The sequence below is a fragment of the Oryctolagus cuniculus genome, chromosome 4, assembly GCF_051225735.1.
Source record: "Oryctolagus cuniculus isolate XC-2025 breed Fujian yellow rabbit chromosome 4, ASM5122573v1, whole genome shotgun sequence".
Classification (NCBI taxonomy): Eukaryota; Metazoa; Chordata; class Mammalia; order Lagomorpha; family Leporidae; genus Oryctolagus; species Oryctolagus cuniculus.
The window spans coordinates 52,613,926-52,638,248 of record NC_142870.1 but is presented as its reverse complement, the minus strand read 5'-3'; the positions used below and the strand labels follow the sequence as shown (position 1 = coordinate 52,638,248).

Genomic DNA, 24,323 nt, shown 5'->3' with positions numbered 1-24,323 from the left:
GCAGAATAAAATGAGTCAAAGACTGGATGGATTCTAATACAAACAACAAATGTCAATAATGCCACATGGCTTTTATATGGAATGAGCGTCCTTTCATAAAATTCAAAATCACAAAATAATTGAAAGTTTGATTTGTGTATGGGTATTTTTTTAAATCATAAATGTTGGACAGGTTAAGGGAAGGGCATTTTCTACATATTTCCAAAATACACACGCATGCATATGTACATAATTAATATTACTATAGGTATTATAAATGAAATGTATGTACTTACATAAAATTTAAATGCATATATATTTATGGGTCATATATATGCAATGTGTTTTTGCAATATATATTAAAAATATATATAATACAAAGAATTTATTATCAGATGTAGGGAGCATATAAAGGAGTTAATATATTTTTAAATTTTTATTTATTTTTATTTGAAAAGCAGAGTGACAGGAAAAGTCAGAAACAGAGAAGGGGAGAGAGAAAGAGAGTCACAGAGAGAAAGATCCTCCAGACATCTGCTAATTGACTCCCCAGACAACCATAATAGCCCTCAGTCTGGGCCTCCCACATGGTGGGCAGGGCCCAAGCACGCAAAGTCCATCATCCTCCATTCCCCAGGATGTGCACCAGCAAAACTGGATCAGAAGCGTAGTAGCCAGGGCCCAAACTAGGCACTTTGATATGTGAAGCAGACATCCCAAACAGAGACTCAAATGCTATGCCACAATACTCACCTCCAAGGAGTTAATATTTATTTGATAGACCATATAAGTTTTAATGAGAAAATGTGATTATATAAAATCGATCTTATATCAGATTCATCAGAAATAATTCTTATATAGTAGTGTTATAAATTGAACCTTTAAACTCCGTTTTAAAGCATTTAGCATTCTAGTTCATTGGGATATGGAGAGTCATTATGGTTAACAAGATAATAAATCAGTGTTACAGGAAATAATTCATCCTAATGAGATTTTATTATCCAGATTTAAGTCATTAATATAAAAATGTAAAAGATTATTAACTCTTTATTTCTCATTCCTGGCATATTATCAACCTAACCTAAAATATGGTAAACTGAACAATAATTTTAACTTCTTTTAATAAAGAATAATGAATATTATAGAAATAATTTCTCTTACCAATATCTTCTAAGAAATTATGGTGATACTTTAAAAGTAATAGGCTTTCTAAAGCAGGAAAATCATACACCAGCACAGGAATGTCGATAAGACAAGTAGCAATTCATTGCACACAGTTCATTTTGGAGGCTTCCTTTTCTATGCTCAGGAAAATGTCATTTATATTAATTTGCTTTCAACACAAGCATCAACAAATTGTACATCTCTGTGTTTTTTCCAGGAAAGGAAGGTGTGGATATATGAAATTCCCCAAAGAGTGCCTAAGGATTCCCCATAGGACTAAGTGGAGATCTTCAACTGGGCATTGTTTATTTGGATGTGTACGAGAAATTCAGATCATCCCATGGGGTATTATAGACTTTGGAATCATAAACATCAAATCACTGCAGATAATTCTAGACTTAACCATTGAAATTGCACTTGATGTCATTATTTTCCATTACAGGTGACACTTTTGATGGTTCTATGCAAACTTCAATTTATATATAAAATCTGATGCTCTAAGTGTTTGAGCTAGTTAAAATATAATTTTCAGAAGAACAAAAATGGGACAAGCATTGTGGTTCAACAGGTTATGTCACTACTTGTGATGCTGACATCCTATGTTGAGTGCCGGTTCAAGTCCAGAAAACTCTACTTCCTATCCAGCTCTCTATTAATGCACCTGGGAAGCAGTGGGTGATGCCTCAAGAGCTTGAGTTCCTGCCACCCAGGTAGGAGAGCTGGATGGAGTTCCTGGCTCCTGTGTAGTTCCGCTGTAATTCTTGAGGGCATTCTGTCTCTGTGACTCTGCCTTTCAAATAAATAAATAACTCTTTAAAAAAAGACCAAAGGTGCAGGTTCCCTTTAGGACCAATCTCAAGTAAAGTTCTCATCTTCATGCGCTCTTCAGGCTCCCAGATGAACAATTTTATTAGGCCAAGGTCACAAGAAGGAAAAGAGTCAAAACAAATACAAAGGACCTTTTGGGGAAGTGGACTGGATTTGTGTTTTATAAACAGACTCTACTGTCTATAAATTTTCTGTCCATGTTGTGTAATGCAGATTCCATTTCAATAAGGAATGGAACTCAAGAATCTTCATTTCTAACAAGTTGCTATCCACTGAAGGCCTATATTATCAGAGAGGCTTGATCATTACAGAAACTAAAAACTTACAATGAGGTTGGCCTGCAAAGAGGAGCCAGATGGGGTCAGTAAGGTCAACATGGGTTGAAACACAGGTGGCCTTGGAGACTAGCTTAAAAACATTGTTCTTAACCCCATCTTTTTTTTTTAAGGAATTATTTCTTTATTTCAAAGTCAGAGTTACACAGAGGAAAGGCAGAAAGAGAAAAAAAGAGAGAGAGAGGTCTTTCATCTGCTCGTTCACTCCCCAATTGACCACAATGGCTGGGGCTGTGCTGATCCGAAGCCAGGAGCCAAGGGCTTCCTCCAGATCTCCCACATGGGTGCGGGGGCCCAAGGACTTGGGCCATCTTCTAATGCTTTCTCAGGCCGTAGCAAAGAGCTGAATTGAAAGTAGAGCAGCCAGGACTCAAACCAGCGCCCATATGTGATGCCGGCACTGAAGGCGGTGGCTTTACCCGCTATGCCACAGCGCTGGACCCTTAACCTCATCTTAAGAAAGAAGATTGAAGGATATTGGAGTTGGTGTAACATAGTCAGGGTTTCTTTTTGAGTATGGACAGAAAAAAGATTGTCAATGAACATTCAATCAGAAAAATAAAACAGTTTATCTGTGACATTGAGATTTGATATTTGAATCGTTACATGTAATTATCTCCACAGATAAAATATATCTTTAAAAACAAAATTTTTGGCCGCCACCGCGGCTCACTAGGCTAATCCTCCGCCTTGTGGCGCTGGCACACTGGGTTCTAGTCCCGGTCGGGGCGCCAGATTCTGTCCCGGTTGCCCCTCTTCCAGGCCAGCTCTCTGCTATGGCCCAGGAGTGCAGAGGAGGATGGCCCAAGTCCTTGGGCCCTGCACCCCATGGGAGACCAGGAGAAGCACCTGGCTCCTGCCTTCGGATCAGCGCGATGCGCCGGCCACAGTGCGCCAACCGCAGCGGCCATTGGAGGGTGAACCAACGGCAAAGGAAGACCTTTCTCTCTGTCTCTCTCTCTCACTGTCCAGTCTGTCTGTCAAAAATAAAAATAAATGAAAACAAAAATAAAAACAAAAAAAAAAATAAAAACAAATTTTAACCAGACTTAGCTCATGAGTAGAAAATGAGGGGGGAATAAGTGACATATTTTTTTGTAGATCCAACAATAAAATACCTAATTCCATAGAATTTTCTAAAAAAATAAAGAAAATATAACTAGAGTAGCCACTATGAAAACTCTGCATAAGGGTGCACAAAGAAATATGATGTACAGAGGTAGCCATTAACTTGACTAAAACTTGACTTAAACTGTTCCCTTAAATATGGTGTAGTCTTTTTCTAACTCACTTTGTTGTCTATCTCTGTACAAATGGTTTGCATTGCTTCATCCAGTATGCATTGCTTTCAATTCAGGAACCTTGTACCTCATAAAAATTTCTAAGGTTGCAATGGTGTGGCCATGAAAAGATATGCCTGCTAATAGGAAGAATAAATTGTAAATTTGCATTTTCCTGATGGCTGGCTAATGGTGTTGAGCACCTTTTCATAAATTTTGAATTTCTTCTTTTAAGGAATGTGTATTTGGGTCCAACACTGTGGCACAGTAGGTTAATCCTCCACCTGTGGCGCTGGCATCCCATATGGGTGCTGGTTCTAGTCCTGGCTGCTCCTCTTTCTATCCAGCTCTCTGCTGTGGCCTGGGGAAATAGTGGAAGATAGCCCAAGTGCTTGGGCCCCTGCATGCATGTTGGAGACCCAGAAGAAGCTTCTGGCCCCTGGCTTCAGATTGGCACAGTTCTGGCCGCTGTAGCCATTTGGGGAGTGAAGAACTTTCTCTCTGTCTCTTCTTCTCACTATCTGTAATTATACCTCTTAAGTAAATAAATAATTTTTTTAAAAAAGGAAATGTATATTTGTATCATTTTGCTGATTTGTAAAATTAGGCTGTTTTTATAGAATATTTTTTGTTCCTTGTATATACCTGGACATGATTCCTTGTCATATTAATAGTTCCCATTTTCCCCCTTTTGTAGGCTGTCTCTTCACCACATTGATTGTTTCGTTTTCTAGGCAGGAGCGTCTTAATTTGATCTTAACTCATTTATTTTATTTATTTATTTATTTTTTTTGCTGGCTGTGTTTTGGGGATCTCATCTAGAAATCATTGCTTCTTTCAGTGTTTTAAAGTGCCCCCCACTAGTTTCATGCCTTATGTTTAGATCTTGGAGTTTATTTTTGTAGGGGGTGGTGAGTACCAAGTTTTAATGTTCTGCATATGAATATCCATTTTCCCCAGCACTACTTATTGAAAAAGCTATCCTTATGCTAGCACATGTTTTTAAACTTCTGGCAAGAATCAGTTGGCTGTACATGTATGGTGCATGGAATCATTACTGGTATCTCTAAGCTGTTTCATTAGTGTATGTGTCTGTTAGTTTTTAAGATTATTTATTTATTTATTTGAGAGACAGAGTTACAGAGAGAGACAGAGAGAGAGACAGAGAGAGAGAGAGATCTTCTATCTGCTGGTTCACTACCCAAACGACTAGAGTGGCTGGGGCTGGGCTGATTGGAAGCCAGGAGCCAGGAGCTTCTTCCAGGTCTCCCATACGTGTGCAGGGGCCCAAAGACTTGGGCCATCTTCCACTGCTTTTCCCCCATATTGAAGACATGTGGAGAAGTATAAGGCAGGCATTTTAACCAAGACACTGGTTAAGTCTCCACTGATTAAGATCCCCTGGATTCAACTCGCTGCTCGACCCCTGACTCCAGCACACTGCTCATACATGCCCTGGATCTGTATTCCTGGCAAAGAAACTAGCGTTTCAGTAGCAGCACTGTCTTGGGTAGCAGGGGGAAGGGGCAGAGGGTGGGCTCCAAGTCCAAGGGACAAATGTCACTGCTTATAGGGTTCTGTGGGCACGATCCTCTCATTGTGTTGATCCACCACTCCCTTGTATTACAGGACACTACATGGGTTAGGACCCTGGAGTCACAATAGTACTACTGAGTCTAGATTTGTGAGGCTGCCGTCTGGGACCACATTGGTGGGGATATTCAGGGCAGTGTGAATTACAACAGTGACTCCTCTCTCAAGATGATGCTACACTGCCTTAGCCTGTGCTCCAGGACCTTGAGAGAGAACAATGAGAGTTCTTTTTCTGAAGTAAAGTCATGATGAGTATTCCAGGCACTTCCCTTTGCAGAATCAGAGCCTGTGACTCTGGTGGATCCCTGCAGCCAGGGGTGGCATTGTCATGCCTTGGAGATGGTGTCTGCTGAGGCTCACCTGTTCATCCTTCTCCTTATAATGTAGATTCCTGCCCTTCCTCCACCCGTGGGCGAGAGAGGCTGGGGTCACTGTTGAAAACTGGCTTCGTTCCTCTCTCTATGCAGCCATCCCAAGTCTCTGTGTCCTACAGGATTCTCATAAGTCCCTCGCAATGTTCCTGTGTTTTCCCACAGGTTCTCGCAACGTAATGCAGCTATCCATTAGCTGTTTTTATTCTCTGTGGAGGAGGAGGCAAATACTAGTGCTTCTATTCAGCCATCCTGGATCCTCTTCAGTTATAGGATTTTTATGACATCTCTTTTTGACTTTTTTGTATGCTACCAATTTGCTATTGAAAGCATTCCTAGATAGAATAAATAAAGGGGAGAGTGATCCAACATGGGAAGTGAGATACTCAGCAGACTCATAGAATGGCAGATGCCCTAAATAGCACTCTGGCCTCAGAATCAGCCCTAAAGGCATTCAGATCTGGCTGAAAAGCCCATGAGAGTATTTCAGGCATGGAAAGCCAAGACACTCTGGCAAAAGATCTCTGTGAGTGAGATCTCAGTGGAAAGAACAGGTCTTCAAAGAAGGAGGTACCTTTCTCTGAAGGGAGGAGAGAACCTCCACTTTGACTATGACCTTGTCTAAACAAGATAAGAGTCGGAGAACTCAAGGGGCTTCCATAGCCTTGGAAACTCATGACTGGAGCATAGGGAGATTACTGATGCCATAGACAGGAGTGTCAATTGGTAAAGTCAACAACAGGAGTCACTGTGCACTTACTCCTCATGTAGGATCTCTGTCCTTAATGTGCTGTGCATTGAGATTTAATGCTATAACGAGTACTCAAATAATATATTTCACTCTGTGTTTCTATGGGGGTGCAAACTGTTGAAATCTTTACTTAATGCATACTAAACTGATCCTCTGTAAAAAAAAAAAAAAAGAAAAAAAAAAAAAAAAGAAAAGAAACTATCAACTCCCAACTTGACTCTCACTGGGATTAAACATGACAATAGGTCTGATCTGATTTCATCATCATTAAAAAAAAATCATCTATTATTTTTCACTTTATGTTTCTGTGTGGGAGCAAACTGTTGAAATCCTTACTTAATGTATACTAAGCTGATCTTCTGTATATTAAGATAATCAAAAATGAATCTTGATGTGAATGGAAGGGGAGAGGGAGTGGGAAAGGGGAGGGTTGTGGGTGGGAGGGACGGTATGGGGGGGAAGCCATAGTAATCCATTATTCGTACTTTGGAAACGTATATTCATTAAATAAAAGTTAAAAAAAAAAAAAGACAACAGTAATGACACAGTGAAAAAAAAAAAAAGAAAAGAGCATTAGAAAAAAAAAAAAGAAAGGGCATGGTGGTAAGAAAGTACAGCTCAGATACTCAGCACTGTACTTTCTTATATTCAATAGATTTTAAATCAGAGAATAATGAAAATAGAACAGTAAAAAAGTGATTTAACAGTAAGTAGAATGAAATAGAGCACTCCAAGTACTGTGGAGAATAATTGGTATTTACATACTACACAGACAAATGTGAATTTTTTCCTATTGGTCTTTTTTTAAAAAAAAAGATTATTTATTTATTTGAAAGTCAGAGTAGAGAAGAAGAGGCAGAGAGAGAGAGAGAGAGAGAGAGAGGTTTTGCATCCACTGGTTCACTCCCCAGATGGCCACAATGGCCGGAGGTGTGCTGATCTGAAGCCTGGAGCCAGGAGTTTCCTCCAAGTCTCCCAAGCAGGTGTAGGGGGCCAAAGGACTTGGGCCATCTTCCACTGCTTTATCAGGCCATAGCAGAGATCTGGGTTGGAAGTGGAGTAGCCAGGTCTTGAACCAGCACCCGTATGGGATGCCAGCACTGCAGGCAGCGACTTTACTCGCTATGCTGTAACGCCGGCCTCCACTACTGGTCTGTCACCCACTGGAAACAATGGCATCACATCCTAACAATTGAATTTTACTGATCTAAAGTCCCTCATTGTCAATGACACTTTAAACAATCTTTGAATAAAACATTCTGTTTTAAAAGATTAATTTAATTATTCAAAAATCAAAGTTGCAGAGAAAGAGGGAGAGACAGAGGATACAGAGACAAAGAGATCTTCCATTTGCTGGTGTGGGCCAGGTCAAGGGCAGGAGCTAGGAGATTCTTCCATGTCTCTCACTTGGATACAGGGGCCCAAGCACTTGGACCATTTTTTTTTTTTTTTTTGACAAGCAAAGTGAACAGTGAGAGAGAGAGAGAGAGAGAGAGAGAGAGAAAGGTCTTCTTTTTGCAGTTGGTTCACCCTCCAATGGCCACTGCACCACACTGATCCGAAGCCAGGAGCCAGGTGCTTCTCCTGGTCTCCCATGTAGGTGCAGGGCCCAAGGACCTGGGCCATCCTCCACTGCACTCCCGGACCACAGCAGAGAGCTGGACTGGAAGAGGGGCAACCAGGACAGAATCCGGCGCCCCGACCGAGACTAGAACCCGGTGTGCCGGAGCCTCAGGCAGAGGAGTAGCCTATTGAGCTGCGGTGCCGGCCTTGGACCATCTCCTACAGCTTTTCTCAGGCCATTAGCAGGGAGCTGGATGGGAAGTGAAACAGCTGGTATTCGAATCAACACCCATATGGATGCTGGCATTGCAGGTGGCAGTTTTGCCTAAAACACCAAAACACTGGCCCCAATAAGTTCTTATATCTTAATAACTTCATTTAATTTACTGATTCCACAAATATTGACATCATTTTCTATTTTGCCACTATTTTTTTAACTTTCGATAATGACACCAACTTAATTCCTAAAGATAATCCACTTTCTGAATTGTTGGTTACTCAGTGTCAAACAACTTGCAAACACAGTTGGAAAGATTCTTAGATGGCATCATAGGTGGTGAGCAATAGCTCACCTCTTCTTACTCATGTAAGCACACTGACATAAAAATATTCTATTTAACTTAGCCTTGTCTTAAATAATTAAATTCCATTCTTATTTTATTCTTCCTGCATTCCCACTTTTGTTTTTTTTCCCCCCTCTGGATGATATTGTATCAACAAGAGGTGAAATTCACTATTTCCAAATAAAGTGAAATGAAAGATCTTTTGACAGCTCACATATTCCCAGGATTTCCCTCTGTTCAACCAAACACAAATCTCTTACTACTATGGGGTAAATGTTATATGAATCTTCAGGCCACACAAATGTATTAGCATCAAAGACATCATACTTAGGTACTTATCAGAGGAAAGACACTATTTTAAATTTGTGCAATTATAAAGCAGCGTTGAAGAACATATAAGCCTATACAATGTTCTAATTTGTTTTCTACTTTAGTATTCCACTATTACATGAACATTTAACTAATTAAAATTGCTGGTATATTAGTTCATAACAAATACAAATATGTAAAGGAGTTTATTTTTAAAGAAAGCCCTTATTTAATAAATATAAATTTTGAAAGTACTTTTGGATTATGGCGGTTCTTCCTCCCATACCCACTCTACCACCCCCAAACCATCCCACCTCCTACTCCCTCTCCCATCCCATTCTTCATTAAAATTCATTTTTAATTATCTTTATTTACAGAAGATCAACTCTATACAAAGTTAAAGATTTCAACAGCTTGCACCCACACAGACACACAAAGTATAAAGTATTGTTTGAAGACTAATTTTACCATTAATTCTCATAGTATAACACACTAAGGACAGAGGTCCTACATGGGGAAAAAATTAACAGTGACTCCTGTTGTTGGTTTAACAATTGATGATCTTATTTATGACAGTGATCACCCGAGGCTCCTGTCATGAGTTGCCAAGGCTATGGAAGCCTTTTGAGTCCACAAACTCCAATATTATTTAGTCTAGGCCATAATCATAGTGGACGTTCTCTCCTGCCTTCAGAGAAAGGTACCTCCTCCTTTGATGGCCGCTTCCACCGGGATCTCACTCACAGAGATCGTTCATGTAGGTCATTTTTTGCCAGAGTGTCTTGGCTTTCCATGCCTGAACTGCTCTTGTGGGCTTTTGAGCCAGATCTGAATGCCTCAAGAGCTGATTCTGAGGCCAGAGTGCTGTTTAGGGCATTTGTCATGAAGTACTAAAAGCACAAGTTATTAAAATGTACACCAAGTGAAATTGCAAAAACTTTCAGCATGTATTAAAATGTGTCCACATCTATCCTGTATAATTTTGGAAACCTTAAATAACATCAGGATAGACGTTAGCAAGATATCTAAACATTTCCTTTTAACACTTTTGTCAGTGAGTCTATAACTTGCTTATTTCTCAAGCTATAGATAATTGGATTTAACACAGGAATTATTACGGTGTAAAATAGAGAGTCTACCATTTCTTGGCCATCTGCTTGTGGAGAAGCAGGGTGCACGTACATGAAGAGAAGAGGGCCATAGTATAAACAGACAGACAAAAGATGGGCTCCACAGGTGGAGAAGGCCTTCCTCATGCCTTTTTCAGACTTCTTTTTTAAGATTGTAAAGAGAATGAATGTGTAAGAGACAAGAACAGTCACAATGGTGAACACCTGAATTGAACCAGAGAAAATAAAAACTATTAGAAAATTAATAGAAGGATCAGTACAGGATATCTTAAACAAAGGTATAACATCACAGTAAAAGTGATGTATTACATTGGAATGACAGAAAGTTAATCGAAATAAAAATCCTTCATGAATTAAGGCATGAACAAAACCACCCATAAATGACAAGACTAAGAGCCGGAGGCATAATCTATTCGTCATAATCACTGGATAAAGTAAAGGTTTGCATATAGCTACAAAACGATCATAAGCCATTGACGCCAAGAGAAAACATTCTGTGGTTGCACTTGTTACAAAGGAAAAGCATTGTGTCATGCATTCATAGAGAGATGTCATCTTGCTGTTGGCAAAGAAATTGACCAACATATTTGGAACTACTGTGGTTGATAACCATGCATCAATAAAAGCCAAACTCCCCAGAAATAAATACATGGGGATGTGGAGGTGAGGGTCATTCCAGATGAGTGCAATAAGACCTAGGTTCCCCACAATGGTGAGGAGATATATCAACAAGAACACCAGGAACAGGGGGATTTTCCATTGTGGTTGGTAAGTAAGTCCTGTGAGAACAAACTCTGTCAGCAAGGTTACATTTTCCATATCCTCACTGGATGTTCCCTAAAATGAAACACAAGAAATATAAAATGGTTATTCATCAAAATGTTATAAGGTTAATACTGGGGGAGGGGAGTTGAAATAAAATCACACACTTATTATAATTATTTATATTATGTTATTATATTATGTCCACAATAATAGAGAGAAACTACTTGAGAAAAATGGAAAAAATGAAATTATTTCAATGCATAGAGTGTGTAGTAATTTGCAGGTTTAGAAAAAAGGAGAGGCATTCTATGCATGCTAGTCACTTGTATGACTACATGTGACATAAAATTAGTAATGAGGATGACAAGCTGAATCCAAAAGAATTAAGAATGTGTTATCATTAGAACTCAGCGACACATTAAACTGGAAGAGGCTATCAGTGAAGGTGAAAGCCATCAATTAGTGACTGCATTGATTATCATTTAAAAATTGAGAATGAGAATTTAGAAGCATTGGCAAATTGCGGAATGATCATGAACTGGACACCTAGGTTACATATAATTGTGAATATGAACTTATTAGAGCTTAATAGAAGTACTAAGGACTTGAGATGCATGGTTGTTCATAGCATTGTTATGGATGGATGGCCTATACACCAGGGAGTACACAAAGGGAAGAGACAACAGGTAAGGGAAAAACCTGAGAGAGTTATATTAAACAGGTAAGTCAGTTACTGATCCCCTTGTTATGTGAATCTGAGTGGTAGGCAGGGACTATCACCTACTCTAGGAGCCACAGGTACTAGGAATAGAATTTCCCCCATCTTTCTTTCTCCTAGAGTGAGAAGATTGACCTAAGCCTTGCCAGTAACATTCACTCACCCTAAGATATTTGGAATTTAGAGAGTAGAAGATAAGGGTGCACAGAAAAAAGAGAATTTGGGTAGCAAAGACAGCAATATCAAGATACTAGTAGATGCATCCTGCATCAACAGTGTCATTATGGTTGTGTGCTGTGGCATCCCAAGTATGGATGCAGGAATGGCAGCCCTCATTTAATCAAGGTTCTGGCATAGTTGTGGCAGGTGAATAACAGCCATGTTTACTTCCATTCTTGGATATTTTCCCAGTTGTCCCTCCAATCTCTCTACTATTTCTATGTTTGAGTCAATTTATATTCAGTAAACTCATTTCCTGTTGCAACCAAGGGTACTGCCTGACATCATACAGTCAAGAAAGAGACTAGAATAGGATACCAAGTAGAGTGAACCAAAAGTAGGAGAGAAACAGAAAAAGTGAATGTTGTATTCATAAAGAGAGGAAAAATATCAGGAAAGATATCAGGATAGTGCCAAATGCCAACATAAATTCCTCAATAGCACAAGGGATTAAAAGAGATTAGTGAGGAAATCAAGAACATTTTAATGGCTCTGTATGGGTAGTTTCCGTTTTGTCATAGGGTTGAAGCCAGGTAATAAGTGAATGGGAAACATGTGGTCCAACTGTTAGGGAAATGATAGCATGCACCCCTAGGAATTTGAATAATATCCAGCATTTGTCTACTAAAATAGACAAATGTAAAATGTTTATCTGTGTACATTTTTCTTACATTTTTAAAAAAAGATTGAGAGGAAGGGAGAGGGGAAGAGAGGAGCAGAAGGAGGGAAGAGGGAAGGAGAGGAGAAAAGAGAGAGAGGAAATAAGGGAGAGGGGAGAGGAGCAGAGGGAGGGGAGTCTTGATTTTACTTTTGCCAAGTGAAAGAAGAAAGGAAGTGCTAGAAAAAGGCTAAAGACAAAATAAGGGGAAATAAAGGCGTTGATAAAAATGTTTGTTTTAACCTTGGTTATCATTAAAAGATGTCAACCATGGAAATAGTTTCTCGTTCCATTATTTAGACCTCAAAATTTATTTTCCTATGGAATTTGAATATAAAATGAAGATCTGATTTTAAATTTTGCTTTCCAAATTTTATGTTTTTCATTAATATATATACCAGGACTGCCTGAAAATTTTCTGCATGTTTAAAGGGCTTTAATTTGTTATTTCTGTGATAAGAAGTGTCTCTAGATATTCCACACATTGATTTTGAGGTCCATTTTTCCTCCAAAGCCTTTTTTAACAGAATAAAATTGTTCTAATGGCTACCTGACACAGGCTGCTAACAGAATCAGTGGCACTTGCTGAGTGTATTTTTATTTGGAATGATGGGCTTCTTTTGATTTAATCTCAAACTACTGAATTATTGAAAATTACCTAATTCAGTTTGCAGGAAAACTTATGAAATGTAAATGCTGGAATGAGAATAAATGAATAAATGTGCAGTCCAACAGCTTTGCACATAATACTTCTATATAAATATGTATTTGTAAATTTCTTTATAAATATGTTTGAGTATATACAATACTCAACAATTGCCAGAAGTGGATGAAAGGATGAAATGATAAAGCAGTCAACATTTATGTGATACTATAAAGATCTAATCAAAATATATTACTGATTAAACAGAATGAGTCACTATCAGAATTATCAAAATAACTTCCAATATAAGAGAAATTTAGCTTGAGTCTTTAAACTTAGCTTCAATTTGCTAACCTACTTTTCTGCATATTCTATTGTAAAGTATTATTAGGGGTAAATGAACAAGATAACAAAGTATCATTAAGAAGAACAAATCCATCTTACCACAATTTTGCTTACCCAGAATTTAGTCATGCAAGTAAAAATACTGGCAATTTACTACTTGTTTTCCATTTTTCATTTGGGTATTTTTGGCTTTTTGTAAACCTGTTCTGAAATTATCATAAATTAATTCATATTTTAAATATTTATACAAAATAAGTGAAATGATAGAAATTATTTCTCTCTTACCCATACCTTTTAAAAAGTTGTATAAATTCTTGTTAGATTTCATAAAAAAGAGAAAAACAATTACAGCATAAGAATGAAAATAACATAGGTAGCAATTCTTTGTATGTTGGAGTTTACATTTTCAAAATGAAGCAAGATGTTGCTTATATAAATTTATTTTGCACCCAAGCACCAATCCAGTTGTTTGCTTTTGCCAAGTGAGGAAGGAGTAGAGAACTGAACCTCCCTTAAGAGAGTCCAAGGAGTCCCTATAGGGCAGAGTAAAGCTGTCCTTCTGGGCTTCATGGAATTGGGCATGAGTGAAGAGTCCAGTTGTCCCACAGGTCATTACAGACTTTGAAATCATAAAGGTCAATTCAGTTATGGGTGTTCCAGTTTGAGCAGTTGAAAATACACTTTAAGTACTATTTATAAAAAAAAAAAAAAGTACTATTTACCAGCACAAATGAGACTTCTGGCATTTTTAAGCAAACTTCAGTTTACTAATCACAATTACTGCACTGAGTCCTTTAACTAGTCTGGTCTCATCTGAATGACCAGAGCATATTGTTAGTGAGGCCAAACTCCTAGATTCCCTTCAGGAATCAAGCTCTAATTAATTTGTCCTCAGGAAAGCTGCAGCTCAAATTCCAGACATATAACTAGCTCCACTATTCTAAGCTGAAATCTGAAAGACAGTCTTTCTAGGTGAAGGTCAAGGGGGAAGAGCAAAGGGGAAACAAAGACTAAGCATTAAAGTAGGAGGTGTGCTGGATCTGTGCCTTCCAAACTTCAGTGCCTATGAGTTTCCCAGCAGTAGTTCAGGAGAATGCTCAAGAATCTTCTTCCCTTTGTATAGGTAGATTTTAATCACTTTAGTCATTGCAGAGTTGGTTCACAGTCCTTAATTTTTTGACAGATTTATTGCTTTATTTAACATCTAACAATTACATTTTAAAAAGATTAAGAATAAAAGGGCTATTCTTTTTGGAATAAATAAGTATAGTCTATATTACAGGTCAAGTTCATTCAAAGTTTGGTTACTGTCTCACTGGAGAAAGTTTTACCACCCTCCACTTCAAAGTAACTTTTTAACTTCATTGTGAAAAATATTGAAAATAAGCTATAGGAAAACTCCAGACAGATGACATCAATTCTTTTACACAGTCTTACTGCATAGTTGCTGTTGCTGCCATTTGGGGAATGAACCAGCAGATGGGAGATTCTCTCTCTCTCTGTCTCTCTTACTCCCTCTCTGTAACTCTGCTTTTCAAATAAACAAATAAGGAATCTTCCTTTCTAATAAGGTAATAGCCGTGAGTATTCAGTATCCACAGGGACTATATCATTGGATGGCCTAGAATCTCAGAGAGCCTTGACCATTAGAGAAGCAAAAAATTATAAATGTTGCCAGCCAGCAAAGAGAGAAAGGAGCAGCCAACTGCAGCCACACAGGTATGGATAGTTGTGAACACAGAGGTCTTGAAGACTAGGTTGGGACTTTTTTTTTTTTTTCACTGCAACATAAAGGAAATTGACTGAATAGTTTTTTTTTTAAGATTTATTTATTTAGTTGAAAGACATAATGACAGAGAGAGGGGAGAGACACAGGGAGAAAGAGATCGTTCATCTACTGGTTCAGTTTCCATATGGCTGCAACAGCCAGGGCTTGGTTAGCCTGAAACCAAGAGCTTAGAACTCCATCCACATGGATGGCTAGAACCTAAGTACTTAGACTATTATTGACTACCTGAAGGTTTGTTTTTGGTTTTGTTTTTGTTTTTGCTTGCTTTTTACAAGGTGGTGACACGTTCAGAGTTTTCCTTTCAGTATTAACAGAGGAGTATGGGCTGGCGCCGCGGCTCACTAGGCTAATCCTCCGCCTTGTGGCGCCAGCACACAGGGTTCTAGACCAGGTCAGGGCACGGATTCTGTCCCGGTTGCCCCTCTTCCAGTCCAGCTCTCTGCTGTGGCCAGGGAGTGCAGTGGAGGATGGCCCAAGTCCTTGGGCCCTGCACACCGTGGGAGACCAGGAGAAGCACCTGGCTCCTGCCTTCGGATCAGTGCAGTGTGCTGGCCGCAGCACGCCAGCCATGGCTGCCATTGGAGGGTGAACCAATGGCAAAGGAAGACCTTTCTCTCTGTCTCTCTCTCTCTCTCTCTCACTGTCCACTCTGCCTGCCAAAAAAAAAAAAAAAAAAAAACAAAAAACAAAAAACAAAAAAAAAAAAACCAGAGGAGTATGCAATATACTTGCATTCAGAAAAATAGAATTTCATTTACTTATTTGTGACATTTAGGCTTTGTATCTGAATAGTGTTATGTATCTCCAAAATAAAGGGTTGCTTTTTTTTTCCTTTAACCTTCACTTGGATTATAACTTACAGAATGATGGGAAACAAAGGCCCTATTTTTGGTAGACTCAATCAGTTATCTTGCATGCTTAAAATGTTGCTAGTAAAAACAAAATATGTGGAGAAAAAATCACAAATAAAATGAGAGTAACAACAAAAACTCTGCAGAAGGGTAGAGCTACCATTATGATGAACAAGGGTCACCATTAATATGGCCAACACTTCATTTCCATTGACTTTTGAAGTTATGATTCTTTTTCTTGCATATATTTGAGCATGAAGACATACAATGCTGCATCCAGTATGGGTGGTCTTTTCAATTTATTGGTTTTAATCTCATTGTAGATTTTAGTTTGCATTTTCCTGATGACGAATTTAATACAGCATGTTTTTATACTTTTGTTGGTCTAAGGCATTCCTTCTCTGGTGAAGTGTTTAAGTATAATGCTCATTAAATAATTGAACTACTAGGTTTTATTATTAATTATGTCAGTTCTCCATATATCCTAGATACAAGTCTGTTTTCAAATTTATACTTTGTAAATATTTTCTGAAGAATTTTAATCACCTCTTATTTCTACAAGATATCACATTACAATAGTCCAAGACACAAATTACATTATGCTGAGCAGATATAGTGAGCAAAAAAGAGCAACAATTCTAGACTTAGAGGTAAAGGTTTGCATACTGCATGATTGGAAATAAATCTTAAAATATTGAGGATTTTTAAAATCCCCATGAGTTTTCCAGGTATCCATGGTATGGGGCATGTTGAGTAATCAGCCATCAGCAGTTTTCAGGTGAAGGGTAAATTGCTGTGCCTGTACCCTACTACAACCAAAAGTGAAGCAAAACACTTACTGAGCCTCTTTGTATTGTGGAAACAACATAACTTATTGGGTGAGTTTTTCTGACCCATTTACCATGTGATTTTTGTGTGGAATTCCAGCAAGAGAAGACTGTGTTCCAGGTATAGTCTATTGTGCAAGATTCTCTGCCACTGAGCCATGTGATCTAGCAGATTCATTGGTGTCTGTGGTGGCAATGACAGGTAGGGATGTCATTAAGAGCCTGTAATAGACCTCTACAGTGCAGAACCATGGAATTGTGGAGGAGAGTTGCCACCCTATTCAGACAAACACTTTCCTTTTGAATAATACCTCTCCATCTGCTACCAGGATTTAGTGGAGTAAATGCTTAGCTTTAGCCCACAAGTTACTATGTGACCTGAGCTACTCATCATTGGGTGTTATCTGAGCATCTAAACCATTAAGTTGGGTATGGGTATGCAAAGAATTACTCCATCATAAAATATAGGTTATTTATGTGATCAGACCTATGAAAGTCCTGACTGTATAAGGAAGGTCAATGACTAGCAGGCCAAAAATCGATGGTCTTACCCACCTTTTTTCCTCTAGCCTGTGCCTTTGGCCTCATGGGGAGTTTGTATGATCACCTGGCAGAGGAATAAAGACAGCCTAAATTTCAAAATTGTTTTGCATGATAGCACTTTGGGGGCCCACCTAAAAGTATATAGCTGCGACACTACAGCTCACTTACAAGACATTCTTAAAGGACAATGTTGAGAGAAAATCTTTCCAATGGACAAAAGTGGATCAGTACAACTACTTGTTTACTTTTCTTGAAGGAAAATTGACCAACCACACTTGCAATTGTATATTGACTCATGGGCTGTGATCAAAGTTTTGGTTGGATGTTCAGGGCCTTGGAATGAGTATGATTGAAATTACTTACAAGGAAATTTGGGGGAAAATTGATAGATTACATTATATAAACAAAAACCTGGAAATATTGTGTTCCTTGTTAATGTTCACCAAAATGTCACTTCAGCAGTGAATGATTTTAATAATCAAGTGAATAGGATGACCCTACCTGTCAATACCAGGCAACCTCTTTTTCTAGGTACCTTGTGTTCACTCAGTGGATGCAAGAACAAAGTGACCATGTTGGGAGTGATTTCAGTTAAGCTCAACAAAAGGAATTTCCACTCACCAGGGTGTTCAGGCCATGGCCACTGCAGATTTCATTGCTGAGTCGTCAGCATGCCTCCATTCCCCTAGTGGTCAGCTAGCCACTAGGGAGAAGGCCTATTACTCTGAATGTTTCAATCATGGACAGGACAACATTTTGTTCTGGTTACAGATTTATTATACCTGCATGAGTGAATTGGACAGAACTGCCATTCGTGGTCTTACAGATTCCTTACTCACAGCATTTATATAGCATTGATTCTAATCACAAACTCACTTTGCAACAAAAGCAATAGGACAAAGGACCTATGATAATGGAATTACCTGGTCCTACTGTGTTCTCCATATTCTGAAGCAGAGCTTCATGTTTAACTCAGTCATAGCGTCAGCGGGGTAGCAATACCTGAAAATGCTGTGGAAAGGTTTTCCAGAAAGTTGCATACTCTATGAATATGTAGTGATTGCTATGCTTTGAATGTGTCATTGGAGTTCATGTGTTGATATTTTAATCTTGAATACAATGGTGTTGAGTAATAGGAGCCTTAAAGCAGTGAATGGATTAGTGTCATTATTAGGGTAGGTTCATTATTTCAAGAGTAAGCTTGGAACAAAAGTGAGTTCAATGTTCTCTTGCTTCCTCTCATGTGTTCTCTCCCCATGTGATGACCTCTACCATGTTATAAAGCGTCAAGAAGGTTCTCTCCAGACACAGCCCCACAATGCTGGACTTCCCACCTCTAAAATCAGGAGCCAAGTAAATTTCTGTTATTTATAAAATACTCAGTCTCAGTATTCTGCTATAACAGCAGAAAAATGACTAATACAGAGTCCAGGAGTCAAGAAGTAGAAAAAAGAAAAGTATTAGGTAGCAAGGTAGACATTAGCCCATGTATGCGAGAAAGACTACCAGACAAAAATGAGAATTTTTCTGCAGCTGAAATAAGGGAAAATGTAGAAGCAAACTTTGGAAGCAGACCAGCACTTGCACATCAAAACTCTTGCCCTTTTTTCATAACCTTGCTAGATGTGTCCTGGCCTTCTCCTAGTGGCAGCTTAGAGGATTCTTCTCTATCCTGCACCATGGGCTGTTAGGGCCAATAACACTGTGCTGAGAGCTTCCCGGGAGGAATTTAATGAATTCCTTTCCTATAAATCCTATCAATATCCCAGACAGGGTGGTGGGCCCATACCCATAACAACTTCAATTTAAAGCAAACTTAGCTCTTAGTTCTTTACAGAGATGCCCTCCCCCAAACTCTGGCTGATGTATTCTCTTCATTAAATTTTGCTACTTTGCTCAATGAAGCTTTCTGCCTCATTTCTGATATTATTTTCTTGTACTAACCTCTGATACAACCTTCTGTGGTCACAAATTTTGGTGAGCCAGCCAGGAGAGAATGAGAACAAGGGTAAGTCTTGAAAACTTTGTCATGAGAAATGCTCCATGTCTAGTCTACTTCTACTCTCTCTCTCCTGCCTTGTTTAGTGGCAGCAAAAGTCCCTTTGCCAATATTTTATGGAGAAAGAGGTTTTGTTTAATTTCTTTTAACATAGCCATCTTTGTCTTTCCCTTCCTTTCATGCAAAATCTCTTTGCTGTACACATACAGGCATGGGAAAAGTAATTTAATGCCATTAGGGTACTTGCTGCTAGAAGACTCCTGTGATAGGATGAACTGGGAGTGATTATGTAACTGACTTAGGAAACAAGAATTTTGTGTGATCACCTTAACTCTGATTAGATCGGCTCAGAGATTTGATTAAAGTACTCAGATTAAATGGATTACTACTCGTACAATGATCTAGAATCAAATGTTTTAATCTTGTGATAATTTATCAGATTTATAGTTTCAAACTGAGTCATCTGAACTTGAGACTTTATTTTATTTATTATTTTATTTATTAAAGTATGTTCCAAGGGCAGAATGGGCTAGAAGGGAGAGCATGTGGCACATTTTCATCCTGATTTTGCACTTTCCTCTGTAAAGTTTACACTGATCTGTAATGTGGCTGTGATGCTCACGATTGGCATTAGTGATTGCCATCTAGGAGTTGCAAACTTTGGGTTCTCTGTACATGTCCCTATATTCTAGAACTTTCTAGTTTGGATGAGTTGTTATTTTATCAGGATATTTTAACCACAACTTAAACTCCAGAGTAGTGGTCTTATGTGAATCCCAGCAAAGAGCAGGGTTCCTGGTCGCTCCTCTGGATGAGGGTTTTGTGGTCCCTCTCCAGTTATCTAGGAGATATCTATATATATCTATATATATCTATATATATATATACACATGCAGAGAGATTTATATGCATACCTATATAGTAGAAAAATATATATATATATATGGTAGAAACATTTTTATCAAAAAGTTCATGGAAATGGGTTTCACAAAATTTTGGCACCAAAATAAACATCTAATTTCATTTTTTTCATGTATTTTCTGAAGTTATCTTGTATATTCTTTGTTTCTGTTTTTTTTTTCTGAGAAACCTAACATAAAATTACTCATTAAATTTAGCTAACTTCTTTCTTCTGATTTAAAAAACAGAAAGGAGTAATCATGACTCTCCACTGTTTCCCTTGAGTAAGTCTTGCTTAGAAAGTTCTTCCTGAGAAGAGGTAACTTAGTACAAATTGCCTTCATATTAGCACTTACGTATTGTTAATATTGTATCATTGCATTTAAGTTATGTGGTATCTAGAGGAGTAAACATCATTCAAGGACAAATCTTCTTTTCTAGGGAAGGAATTAGTGCATTTTCAATTGTACACAGGATAGCTGTACCATGTCAGGCAGAACCATGATCTTTTATTGCTTTTATTTGGACATTAAATGTCATTGAAGTAGAAGGGTAGGTGCCAAATTGACAAGGGGTGGACTTGTGATAGTTAATTTTAGGCGTCTGTTCTTCAGGGTTAAGGGATACACAGCCAGTAAAATATTATTTCTGGGTAAGTCTGGGTGGGTGTTACCAGAAGAAATTAGCATTTGAATCAGTGGATGACTCAAATCAAGGAAGTTTTGAATCAGAGAAGATCCACTCTCATCAATGTGGGTGGGTACCATCTAATTGATTGAGGGCTTAGATAGATCAAAAAGGCAAAGAAAGGTGAATTTTCTCATACTTCTGTCTGTGCACTCATCTTGTACTCTTGAACATCGTAACTCTTTGTTGTCTGGTTTTGGGACTCTAGGTTTCACTTCAGTACCCTCCCTTGTCCCACCCCCACATTCTCAGAATTTAAGCTTTGCAGAGAATTATACCATTGATTCTCTCAGCTTTCATATTGAATTGAGCCATGCTATCAGCTTCCCTGATTCTCCAGCTTACAGGCAGTATGTTTTGATCCTATTCAAACTTCACAATTGCATGAGCCAGTTCCCATAATAAATCCTTTCTCAACCATCACTGCCAGTGCAGTTTGCAGCCCTGCCTGAGTCAGGAGGAGACTGGTACTCACACATCACATCGCATCACATCACATCACATCGATCACATCCTCTCTTTACCTTCATCCTCAGACATTTTCTAATAATACATTAAAACAAGGTGGATTGTAATAAACTTCTAGGCATGCAGAGATGTGCCTCATTGAGGCCATTAAAAGGCCTGTTGGAAACTGGCAATGAAGTGGCACTGAGATAAACCTCCTGAGACTAAAGAAGGAACCTGGCCACCTAGCACTGGTATCCTATAACTAGTTGAGAGAACATGGGCGCCATTTTGGACATACATAACAGCTGCACCAGCTTGTGTCCCCACACCAAGCAAATAGCCAAGAGGAGGCACCTGAGTCTATCTGGGAACATTGACAAGGGGATGGGTGCGTGTGACTGTAGGAGCCTTGTATACTGGGACTGGGACGACACTGGGTGTATTCACTCGCACAGGGTGTAACTGGGTTTTTAGGTAGTCACTGTGGGTGGCTCTTTGATGAGCGTCATTGTTGTGGAATCCATTCTCAAACTGAGGACTGCACAGGTCCTTTCTGTGGTTCTTGTGGCAATGTGGGTGAATATTGTACTCACTGGGGCCAGCACCCAGACATTGGTCTACTTGGTGAAACTATGCCAACAGAGCTATAAAAACCTCCCATCTGATAAAAAAATAAATAAATAAAAGGAGATTTACCATGCCCAATTTGGGTGTCATCTTGGATACTCCCCAAGCCTGGAATATTGAACGGAGCTCTCTGACCACACCCAGTACATGCCTCTGGGTATTCACTGAAAGTGAAAAGTTAATGATGAAAAAGGAAATACAGCAACAGACGCCACAAAAATAAGATGAATCATCAGAAATTACTACTAAGAGCATTATGCCAACAAATAAGGAAACCTAAGAGAAATGGACAGATTCTTGGACACATACAACCAAAGCAGAGCTATGAATACATAGAACACCTAAACAGACCAATAACAAAGATGGAATTTAAATCAGTGATGAAGACCCTCCCAACAAAGAGAAGCCCAGGACCAGATGGCTTCAATTCTGAATTCTGTAAGACATTTAAAAAAGACTAACTCCAATTCTTCTCAAGCTACTCAAACATGTATTGAATACATCATCACCAAATGAAATAAAATTGTTTGACTTTATTCTAAAACTGGAATGAATATATAAATCCTAGCAAGGAAGTAATGTTTAGATTGCTTTACTTCTTGAAAAGCTTTTACCATATTGGCACAGAGAAAACTATCAATAGAGCTATTTTGTCTGGTCCCAATTACATGGTTACATGGATATATATATATATATGTGTGTGTGTGTGTGTGTGTGTGTGTATTTAGTCTTTAGTTATATGGTTATATAGTACATGGTTAATATATTATTTTCTTAGCAAAAAGGTTGGTTACTTAATCAGAGAAGACTAATATCCCTGTCTCTACAATTTAACCAAATCAGCAATTTATCATATTCCTACTACGGTGTGTTTTCCTTATTTCTTTACAAATGAGATTTGTAAAAAGAGTTTCCACAATTCTAAAAGGCATCATTTATATGTCATATTAGAAGTGCTTAGAAGAATAGTCACTTAACACCTGAATAAAACCAGCAGGAAACGGCAAATCCTTCTATTCTCATCACATATTAAATTCAATAAGACATTTAGATAGAGGTGACATTGCTACAGGTTATTCTTACTTTCATGTTTTCCAATCTATAATTTAATATAACGGTGGTACCTACAACCACAGCATCACACTATACTCAACGTTTTATCTTGATCCTCTAATATTGCCCTCTTAGCTTTTTACCACCATCTTCATGTATTACGTTAATGCCAGATATCTCTGGTCATCTCCTCAAAGCCATTATATTAGCATACATCTTTTGATTTCACTGAAGTTTTACAAATGGATCTCAACCTTCTTTACTTTATTGCATTAACAGCAAGATCCTCTGTACCTTGCTTACCCACTTTATTTTACCAGTACCCTTGTTCCCAAACAGGAATAAGTAGAACAAATTTGTCAAAGTCTTTACATCAAGGCAAGCATAGTGGGCAAAACTAGTTTTCCACCTCATCACTGGTAATAATTAATCACTGTATTTATATAGAATATGCATCAATTAATTTCTTCATATAGTTTCATTAGTCATCAAAATACGTCCCTCTGTCTAGACCATTTTTGACAATTCCTTTTCTTTTAAATAGCACAGATTTGTTAAGGGACTTAAAGGGAGACTTAGACCCCAATACAATAGTACTGGGGGACTTCAATACTCCACTCTCAGAAACAGACAGATCATCCGGACAGAAGATCAACAAGGAAACAGTAGAATTAAACAACACTATAGCCCAAATGGATCTAACAGATATCTATAGAACTTTTCATCCTACACTTAAAGAATTTACATTCTTCTCAGCAGTACATGGAACCTACTCTAGGACTGACCACATACTAGGCCATAAAGCGAGTCTCAGCAAATTCAAAAGAATTAGAATCACACAATGCAGCTGCTCAGACCATAAAGGAATGAAGTTGGAAATTAGCAACTCAGGAATCCCTAGAGCATATGCAAACACATGGAGACTGAACAACATGCTCCTGAATGAACAATGGATCATAGAAGAAATCAAAAGAAAAATCAAAAACTCTGGAAGTAAATGAAGATAACAGCACAACATACCAAAACTTATGGGACACAGCAAAAGCAGTGTTAAGAGGAAAGTTTATATCAATAGCTGCCTACATCAAGAAATTGGAGGCAACAAATAGATGAGCTTTCAATTCATCTCAATATCTAGAAAACCTGCACCAAACCAGACCCAAATCTACCAGGAGAAGAGAAATAATTAAAATCAGAGAAGAAATCAACAGGATTGAATCCAAAAAAATTACAAAACATCAGCCAAACGAGGAGCTGGTTTTTTGAAAAAATAAACAAAATTGACACCCCATTGGCCCAACTAACTAAAAAAAGAAGAGAAAAGACCCAAATCAATAAAATCAGAGATGAAAAAGGAAACGTAACAACAGATACCACAGAAAT

General features: G+C 38.3%; 1 protein-coding gene across 2 annotated transcripts; it reads right to left on the bottom strand.

Annotated features, from left to right (window-relative positions):
* Positions 1-9,761: 9,761 nt before the first annotated feature.
* On the bottom strand, positions 9,762-17,072 carry LOC100356822 (olfactory receptor 5H8-like). Of its 2 annotated transcripts, XM_089330360.1 has the most exons (2): positions 17,052-17,072; positions 9,762-10,688 (listed from the first exon to the last, which is right to left on the bottom strand). In XM_089330360.1, exons 1-2 carry the CDS (start codon positions 17,070-17,072, stop codon positions 9,762-9,764), a joined length of 948 nt encoding a protein of 315 aa, XP_089186486.1. The 2 variants fall into 2 exon arrangements, with proteins under 2 accessions (XP_089186486.1, XP_008265293.3); XM_008267071.5 differs by lacking the exon at positions 17,052-17,072 and having other exon boundaries at positions 9,762-10,691.
* Between the last annotated feature and the right edge of the window lie 7,251 nt (positions 17,073-24,323).